The 9,884-nt window shown below is 52.0% G+C and overlaps 1 protein-coding gene across 1 annotated transcript; it reads right to left on the reverse strand.

Annotated features, from left to right (window-relative positions):
- Window positions 1-661: 661 nt before the first annotated feature.
- ASPBRDRAFT_49663 (FG-GAP repeat domain-containing protein) lies at window positions 662-2,220 on the reverse strand. The gene is made up of 3 exons (XM_067626397.1): window positions 1,988-2,220; window positions 1,570-1,930; window positions 662-1,395 (listed from the first exon to the last, which is right to left on the reverse strand). Exons 2-3 carry the CDS (start codon window positions 1,865-1,867, stop codon window positions 920-922), a joined length of 774 nt encoding a protein of 257 aa, XP_067472829.1. The 5' UTR covers window positions 1,868-1,930; window positions 1,988-2,220; the 3' UTR covers window positions 662-919.
- Window positions 2,221-9,884: the final 7,664 nt, after the last annotated feature.

The following is a 9,884-nucleotide window of genomic DNA, read 5'->3' on the forward strand; positions in this document are numbered from 1 at the left end:
GTTCTCTCTGGTTGTGTTTCACTTCTCTCAGCTCGGTTCTGGTGGCCTGGATCAACGTGGTTTGCTTCTCAATGGTATGTTGCAGGTGTTCGATGATCTGCCGGATTTCCTTGGTGGTCACCCGGGGTGTGTTGGTACCTGCGGTGCTTGGTTCGATAGTTAGTGAGTTCGCCTGATCCTGGTGGTTGTCTGCGCGTGTTTGTCTCCGCGTCTTGCGCGTGGTCGTTGATTCAGAGTTTTCCAGCGCGTCGTTCCCCAGTGTGGTCATGTTCCCAAGGGGCTCGGGAGCACCCGCGGGTGGGTCCGCCATCGCGATAATTCCCGCTCGGCACACAACAATCGTTTTATATCGCGCTCAATATCAACCAGCACCAAAATGAATCTCCAAATTGTACCAAATTGTGATGCTTACCACATGGATACAGTCGTTCTCGAAATCGCCTTGACCAACATACACTGAGAAAGTCTTTCCCGGCCCCACCGCCAAGCCCCTAGCGCAGATCATTTATTGAGCGGGCCGCATTAAACTGAGGGCCTCAGTATCCGTACCATAGGCGCACCCTCATAGAGCGGTGTGGGAGCGTATGGCACGGATAAAATGCGCCGTGTATGTTATAGTAATATGTGACAAAAGATTACATTACGCGTATGAAAAGAAAGCACCATGGAATGTTATGGGATTCAATGGTGGGTCTCTGCAAAGGTTGTTCCTCTGTCAAGTAACTTGATGATCTGCTGGGAGACCTCTTTTCTCCTTCTCCTCCTTCCATGCGGCGCGTGCTAGTCGTCAATTGCGAGGTGTCTCTTTGGCCCAGAGAACCCAATTCTGACAGTGACAGGTTCGACCATGCTGTAACCTGCACTCTCATGCGACCAGGCTTTCTGTCCGAAGGCACTAAGTTGTGCCATTTCCAAGTTGTTAATAACCCGCGCCGCCATTAAGTATGTGAACTTCCAATTTGTTTGTCCCGGTACTCGTTCGCTTGAGACAGTAAAGATCGAGAACGCCATCGCGATTGAAGTCGCCCACGGCGAAGTCGAAGTTCGCAGTGTCAGCCTGGATGATGGGGGTGCCAGTTTGCAGCAAGAAAGACTGATAATTACTGGCTCCACTTAATATATGCACCTCTAGATTTCCTGTTCCTGTGTTTGTGCGCTTCAGACAATACAGGTCAGGAATTCCATCACGGTTAAAGCTATCTACAGCCAAATTAAAATTCGCAGCGTCGATCTCCGTGATAGGGGTGCCAGTTTGCAGCAAGAAGGACTGATACTTGCTGGCTCCACTTAATATATGCACCTCTAGATTTCCTGTTCCTGTGTTTGTGCGCTTCAGACAATACAGGTCAGGAATTCCATCACGGTTAAAGCTATCTACAGCCAAATTAAAATTCGCAGCGTCGATCTCCGTGATAGGGGTGCCAGTTTGCAGCAAGAAGGACTGATACTTGCTGGCTCCACTTAATATATGCACCTCTAGATTTCCTGTTCCTGTGTTTGTGCGCTTCAGACAATACAGGTCAGGAATCCTATCACGGTTGAAGTCGCCAACAGCGAAAATAAAATTGGCTGCGTCTGTCTGGGTAATGGGTGTGCCATTTTGTAGGAGGAATGGACTTCTCCCCAATGTTGGGAAAAAGGCCTGGATTCTGTTATAATCGCTCTCGCAAGTGGCGAGGACCCCATCGGCAAGGCTAGCTCCATTGTTGCCCAGGTTGTTGTCGAAGTTCACACTGAAGTGCTCAGTGTTTCCGCGGTGATTAAGCTGTTGAGCCGCCGAGACCGCGGTTTGAGGATAGTCTAAACTTCGGGCACGCTCATGCAGCATTATGCGCTGCTTCCTTTTCTGGATCGCAGATGTCGCCATTATCGATGACATAAACTCGTGAAGCGAAAGTCAGCTTGCTGATTAAGGAAAGATTGAGACAAAGTAATTCCCAACCCAAGTGTTCTGTCGGGTTTCGCGAAACTAACTACGATCGCAAAGGCAGGGCGATTTGGCTCTGTTGGTAGAGCTTGAAACCCAATCGATTTACCGAACCGACTTAATTTTGGTGTGTGAAGCTTTGACAAACGACAATTTGGACTGCATGGAATATACAGATCGACAAGAATTCTGTGACAGTCTGTTCCGCGTTGGAGTTTTTGATAAATTTAATCTTTGTTTTTATTTCATGCCTCACTATATCATCTCACTTACAGAATGAAAGTCAGAATGGCACTTCTTTTTTGAACGGTCATCACTATTGTTCATGCTCCCAGGGTAGGGATTAAATATGACGATACGACTACAGGCTCAACACAGTAACGTATTTGAGACCCACTAAGTCGAGACTCTGATGGACAGGGGAGGCCAGCATTAAATTCCGAATGCGGACTGAAAATTACGGTGGAATTACATCATGATGGGAACGCAATGACTATATAATGAGATCTAGTAAGAGAACGAGACTCTGATGGGCAGGGAGGGTAGTATTAAACCCCCGAAAGCGGACACATAATTATGGCATAGTTACATCAGGATTACAGAGACACTAGCACATTAGATCTACTAAATCGAGACTCCAGTGGACAGGGAGACCTCGATTAGGTCCTGAATGCGGACTGAATATTTACCTTTTCTTCTCTCCTTTCCGTCCCGCAGATGGAGAAGTGCAATCTTCTACGTAGTTAGAACAGACCCTCGGCACCAGTCTCTTGCCACGACCAAAGTGGCCGGACCACGTCCAGAGCTGAGTCTCGGTGGGAGTCCAAACAATGTCGGTCTTATTTGAAGCACTTGGTCAGATCACGCTGGGAAAGATCATTGACTGACACAATAATCGCCGTGTCATCAACTCCGACCCTCTTGTTGCGGGAAACTTTCTCTCGAAGGACAGTGTGTAGCTTTTTTCCAGAAACACCCGCCAGTATGCGTCTGGGGCCAATACCAGCTCTTCTTCGTGTCCTGCATCATGGACATAGATTCTCGAAGACATAGATATCGCCAGAAAAGACAAAGTCTAGGACAGCCGATAAAACTGCCAAGATCTTGGCGGGTCACCGGATTCGGGTGACGCACACAATACGGATAACATGACAATAAATTGCTTAACGAATCAAAACACAAAGAACGATACAATGTCTGAGGGAGCGTTGGCTTGGTGTCGGGGCCAGCACGCTTAATAGATCTGTAGAAATGAGGCTTTAGGGGGTCTCGTACTGCATAAACAGATTTGTACAGATCCACGACGGGGGTTTTATGGAAGTCTATGAAGTGTCTGTACGCACGGTGTAATGTACGTGACTTGACACGTTAATAAACAAAGCGCAGTTGATCGCACCCCTCAATTTAATGCGGGCTGCTCAATAAGTGATCTGCGCTAAGGCCTTGGCAGCGGGGCCAGGAAAGAGTTACTCAGTGTGTATTGGTCAAGGCGATTTCGAGAATGACTATAACGAAGGTTCACAAGATTCCTACCTACCGAAGCAGCGAACACGCACATCAGAACAGCCCTGCTGAACGCAGAAACCACCAAAGAAGTGCAAGTGGCGGGAATCGGTACGACAAAAACAGGCTATGTCATTCGATTCCGGGATGCCCAATCCGCCGAGACCGCCCGGAACAACACCGAGTGGCTCGATGAGCTAGGAAATGAGACCAAAGTAGTGAAACCCAGGTTCGGGATTGTGGTTCACCGAGTTCCGACGGAGGAATTCGAGTTGGACGCGAACAAAAAACAGGGAATCGAGAAAATCGCGATGGAAAATGACCTCTGCGAGAAGGGATTCCAGGTCGAAGATATTGCATGGTTGAAGAAAAGAGACACGCCTATGGGCAAATCAGCCACGATGGGGATCTGGTTGGACTCACCGGAGGCAGCAGAATGGATTATCAACAATGGACTACTTGTCGGACAGAGGTACATCGGAAGTGCGGAACCCTATCGGCTAGAAAAGAAACGATGCCGGCGCTGCCAGGCATTCGGCCATCTGGCCTGGTCATGCAAAGAGCGAAGTGCGGGTACTGCACGGGCCCGCACGACCAACGCCATTGCTTCCCTGGGATCAAGCCCCGGTGCTCAGACTGCAATGGAGAACACCCGACAGGTGACCGAACATGCCAGGCACTGCTGAATCCCCGGTCTTCTCCATGACAGCAAATCTCCGAATCCTACAGTTGAATATGATGAAATCCCGGGCAGGAATGGAAGCCCTCATCAACGACCACCACAGCCAGAACCTCGATCTTCTCCTAATCCAAGAACCACCCACAACCGCCTACCACACCCACGTCAACCATAGTGCATGGTGACCCTACCAGCCGACATATGCCGAAGAATCGGCCCGGTTCCGCAGTCTCCTCTACGTAAACCGAAGGATCTCAACTGCATCCCACCCCCAAATCAACTGCAACCACCGAGATGTAGTGGCCATCAAAATCTGAACACCAGAACTCCAATACCTGGTGTTCTCAATATATATCCCACCAATCGAGATGCACAGGGCGTTCGAAGCCAGCAGCGCCCATGAAACCCTGGCAGAAATCGAACGGACTATTCAAGAACAAACAGAACCAGATAACCGGGCGACCAAACTAATCCTCGCTGGGGATTTCAGCCGCCACCACCCAGGATGGAGTCATCGCGCTGTTCACCACCGCTTCGCACAACATGCGGAGGAACTGATCAACTTCTTTCAAGCCCACGAGCTACAGTGGTGCCTGGCCAAAGGCGAGACAACATACTGGTCCCTTAATCAACCTGGAAAGACATCAGTTCTCGAGCTCACGCTTACCAACGATGTAACACGCTTGATCAGATGCCAACTCTATCACGACCACTATGGGTCAGACCACCGAGGAACATATTCGGAATGGATTCTCCAAGCGGAGCAAACTAAGAGGCCCAAACTGAAAAGGGCATATGACCGAGCAGACTGGGCCCGAGTAGGTCAAGATATACTGAGACAGATTTACCCACAGGTGAATATCCAGTCGGCCCAGGATCTAGACTACGCGGTCAACAACTTGATCCAGACCACAGTAGTTGCCCTAGACCGGCATGTGCCGGTGCAGGCCCCGTGCCCATACTCAAAGCGCTGGTTCACTGCAGATCTCAAGGCGAAGCAGATCGAGGTTAACCAGACCCGGCGACGGTGGCAGAACAGATGCGCCCTGCTAGGGCCTTAACCACCCAATGACGAAGATGCTTTTCGAACAAATGCGGCATAAAAGACGACAGTGGACCAGAGCAATTGAAAAAGCAAAAAGCAGACACTGGAAGGAATTTCTTGACAAAGCCGGCGAAGGCCATCTGTGGAAAGCGGCTACTTACATGCGCCCCCGGGATGCCTACACGAGCATCCCCACCCTCAAAGTAGGCACTGAAAAAGTGACAGATAATCAAGGGAAGGCAGAGGCATTCCTGCAATCCTTCTTCCCAATAATGGCTGAGCACGAGCCAGAGGAACTGGTGAACCCCGCGGAGGAGCTACCATGGGAACCGATTACCGAACAAGAGATTTACCGGTCGCTCAGAGTTGCCAAGGGGACTACAGCCCCTGGCAGAGATGGAATCCCCACGCTTGTCTGGAAACACTTGTGGACCTACCTTAAAGATATCATCATCACGATCTTCACAAAATCAGTGGACCTGGGCCATCACCCCAGACAATGGAGGCAGGCGCGGATTGTCGTGCTGCGGAAACCAGACAAACCCGACTATTCAGCCCCGGGGGCATACCGACCGATTTCACTGCTCAATACCCTGGGGAAGATCCTGGAGGCAGTCATGGCCCGCAGACTGTCGTACTGGGCAGAGAAACATAAACTCCTTCCAGATACACAGTATGGAGGCAGGCCAGGACGGAATACAGAGCAAGCCTTGCTTGTCCTTGCCAATGCAATAGACCGAGCATGGGCACAATCCAGAATAGTCACACTGGTTGCGTTCGATCTGAAAGGCGCGTTTAACGGAGTGCGCCAGTCCAGCCTGGACGTTCAACTACGGGTCAAAGGCATCCCCTCAAAGACCCGACAATGGATCAACAGCTTCATGGAGGACCGACAGGCTAGTATCACATTTGATAACTTTGAACCAGACAGTCTTCCTCTAGGGAACGCAGGCCTGGCCCAAGGATCCCCACTCTCACCGGTCCTGTTTGGATTCTATAACTCAGACCTAGCTGACCAACCGGTCGACAGCAATGGCGGGGCATCAGCCTTCATCGATGACTACTTCGGCTGGCGAACCAGCTCATCAGCGGAAGACAATATCGAGAGAATCCAAGAAGAGGACATTCCGCGGATTGAAGAGTGGGCGCGTCAAACAGGCGCGGCCTTTGCCGCCGAAAAGACCGAGCTGATTCACTTGACCCGACGAAAAACGGCTCACAGAATCGGACAGATCCGGATGAACGGCCAGGTTATCAAACCAGCCGACACCGCCAAGCTCCTGGGGGTCACCTTCGACAAGGAACTGCGGTGGAAAGAACACGTACAGAAAGCAGTTCAGCGAGCAAGCAAGGTAAACATAGCCCTGAGTGGGCTACGGCACCTTCGGCCAGAACAGATGCGTCAGCTCTACCAGGCCTGCGTGATACCAGTGTTGGATTACGCATCTACAGTCTGGCATAAACCATTCCGAGACAAGACCCATCTGAGGCTTCTTGAGACACTTCAACGGACCGCTCTCACCCGGATTCTGTCGGCCTTCCGGACAGTATCCACGGCAGCTCTCGAAGTCGAAGCCCACATGCTGCCTACCCACCTGCGACTCAAGCAACGGGCACAGATAGTGATAGCCCGCCTCAGCACCTTACCGGAAGACCACCCAGTCCATGATGTCATCAGCCGGACAAGGGTACGCAGCATCCAGGTCGGCAATAGGGCGCGCTTTCCCCTGGCAGAAACACTACGAACAATGAATCTCACTCGGCTGCAAGTCCTGGAAAGAATTGACCCCAGGCCACTGGCACCCTGGCGAGCCGAATCATTCACTGATATTGAAATTGAGCCGGATCGGGAGAAAGCGCAGACCAATGCTCTAGCAAGAGCCGCCACACCCAACATTACGGTCTTTTCGAACGCCTCGGGCAAAGAGAACCAGCTAGGAGCCGCAGCAGTGGCTCTCGACCACAACCAACAGATTGTAGGGTCTCGACAAGTCAGCATTGGTTCGATGGAGTTCTGGTCCGTCTATGCAGCTGAGCTAATGGCGATCTACTACGCGATCGGGCTGGTTTTTCAGCTCGCGCAGAAGAGCCGGGGATCCAGAGCAACAGATGCAGAGCCAGCGACAATCCTTAGTGACAGCATGTCGGCCCTGCAGGTTATCAAAAACTCCTGGAATAAATCAGGCCAGCGTATCATTCAGGCGATTCACCAGTCGGCCGGGGCGCTCAGGGCACGAGGGATCCCACTGCAACTACAATGGGTCCCGGGCCACTGCAGCAACCCTGGAAATGAAGCAGCAGACCGCCTAGCCAAAGACACAGTAGGGAGTGAAAAGAGACACCCCTTTAGACATCTTCTGTCACGAGAGAAACGGTACATCCGCAAGAATATTAGCGATGAATGGCACCAAGAATGGAGGGCCTCTCGAAACGGAGGACATCTCCGCCGCATTGATCGGGCCCTGCCGGCCAACCGGACCCGCCGGCTCTACGGCTCGCTCCCCCGAAATCGAGCCTACTTACTCACCCAACTCCGGACCGGCCACTCATGGCTAGCGACACACGGAAAACAGCGCGGGCTCCGAGACGATGAGAAATGTGAATGTGGGGCAACGGAAACCGTGGTCCACGTACTAATCGATTCCCCGCGGCTCAGTGGGCTACGCCAAGCCCTCCGACGGAAGATTGGAGGGGCATTCAAGAATATTTCAGACATGCTGGGAGGAGCAGGACAAGGTAGGGAGGGTAGGTTCCAAGATGGTCCGCAAGACAGTAGCGTCCTCCGGGGCGGTCCTGGACTTTGCGGAGGCATCGCAGAGATTCCGAAGTCGCGCGCTACGAGGGCGGCAAAACACAACCCCAGGCACTGGCCACCACAGGCCTTGACGAGCCTCCAAGTTCGTCAGGAAAGTAATAGTCTACGATGAACTGATGTACATAGAGCGTGGAGATAGTAGTATCCTGCATATCGCTCAGGCGAGGGGTCAGCGTATGAATCAACAACAACTACTACTGTATTCATACTCTGACCCCTCGCAAATTAAAGCGATATGCAGGATCTCCCTATCTACTTCTATATACTCCTTATATAGATTGGACCATTACTTTCCCGACGAATTTGGAGCCTCGTCAAGGCCTATATTGGCCTAGTTGCCTGGTGTTCTGTTCTGCGGGGCCCGTGGCGCGCGGCTTAGAAACCCCTGCGGCACTTCTGCAAAGTCCAGTACAGCCCCGAGGGTGCCGTGGTCTTGTTCAGCGTCTTGTGCCTTACCTTCCTTACCCTGTTGCCCTTCTAGCATGTTTGAAATGCTGCTAAACGCAGGTCCAATCTTCCTCCGTAGTTGCTGTCGCTGGACACTGAATTTCGGGTAGTCCACCAGTACGTGGACTACCGTCTCGCGCTCCACAGACACACCTGTCATCGTCCTGGAAACCGTATTGTTTCCGGTATGTTGCCAGCCAAGAGTGACCCGTCCGAAATTGTGCAAGCAGATATGCTCGGTTCCGAGGGAGCGGTCCGTACAGTCTTCGGGTACGGATTGCCGGCAGGGTTCTGTCGATCTGGCGGAGGTCCCCTACCTTTGTAGGCTTAGTCCATTCTTCCTTCCACTCGTTTAGAATTCTCTTCCGGATGAAGCCCATTTCTCGCGAGAGAAGGGGCTGAAAGGGGTGCATTTTCTTCGGGCCTACCGCTTCCTTTGCCAGCCGGTCGGCCTCGTCGTTTCCGGGGTCGTCGCAATGCCCTGGCACCCATGGGAGGCGAATTGGGATCCCTCGCGCTTTCATTTCGGAGGCTGCCTGCAGGATAGCTCGGATGATACGCTGGCCGGACTTGTTGGGCGGGTTACGAATTGCTTGTAGCGCTGACATGCTGTCGCTTAGAATGGTTGCAGGTTGTTTCACTCTGTCTAAACGGCCTTGCCTCTTAGCTACATGAAGGACCAGGCTGATAGCGTAGAAGATTGCCATGAGCTCGGCTGCGTTGACCGACCAGTATTCCATTGAGCCGATACTGATTTGTCGAGACCCCGTTATCTGCTGGTTGTGATCAAGAGCTACTGCTGCAGCCCCTAGTTGATTCCCCTTTCCTGAAGCATCAGTGAAGACCGTGATACTTGTTGTAGATTGCTGCACCCGCGCGTTGGCCTACGCTTTCTCCCGACCAGGGACGATCACGATTTCTGCGATGGGCTGGTTCCACCATGGCGCAAGTGGTTTAGGGTCAATTATTTCTAAGGCTTGCAACCGCCCCAGGTTCATGGTTCGCCGTGTTTCGGCTAGGGGAAAGCGGGCCCCCCTACGGGTATAGGTGCTGCATTCCTTTGCTCGACTCATTACTTTGTGAACCGGGTGGTCATCTGGCAGGGTACTGAGGCGAGCAGACACTATTTGTCCCCGCTGTTTGAGTCGCGAGTGAGTTGGTAGGACATAGGACTCAACTTCGAGTGCAGTCGTGGATACTGTCCGGAAGGCTGAAGGATTCGACTTAGAGCTGTTTTCTGCACTGTCTCCAGAAGTCGCAGATGTACTTTGTCTCGGAGCGGCCTATGCCAGACCGTGGATGCGTAGTCTAAGATCGGCGTTACGCATGTTTGATAGAGCTGGCGCATTTGCTCTGGTCGGAGGTGTCTGAGCCCGCTCAGTGCTATGTTTACTTTAGCTGTCTGTTTGACTGCTTTCTGTACATGTTCTTTCCGACGCATCTCCTTGTCAAAGATCACTCCCAGAAG

This window comes from Aspergillus brasiliensis (genome assembly GCF_001889945.1).
Source record: "Aspergillus brasiliensis CBS 101740 unplaced genomic scaffold ASPBRscaffold_42, whole genome shotgun sequence".
Classification (NCBI taxonomy): Eukaryota; Fungi; Ascomycota; class Eurotiomycetes; order Eurotiales; family Aspergillaceae; genus Aspergillus; species Aspergillus brasiliensis.

Bases quoted from the DNA above. Each gene is read 5' to 3' on its own strand.
- ASPBRDRAFT_49663 (XM_067626397.1), bottom strand. From the start codon at position 1,867: ATGGCGACATCTGCGATCCAGAAAAGGAAGCAGCGCATAATGCTGCAT. The intron at 1,396-1,569 runs CCAATTTTATTT...AGATCGACGCTG, and splicing joins CATTACCCAGACAGACGCAG to CGAATTTTAATTTGGCTGTA.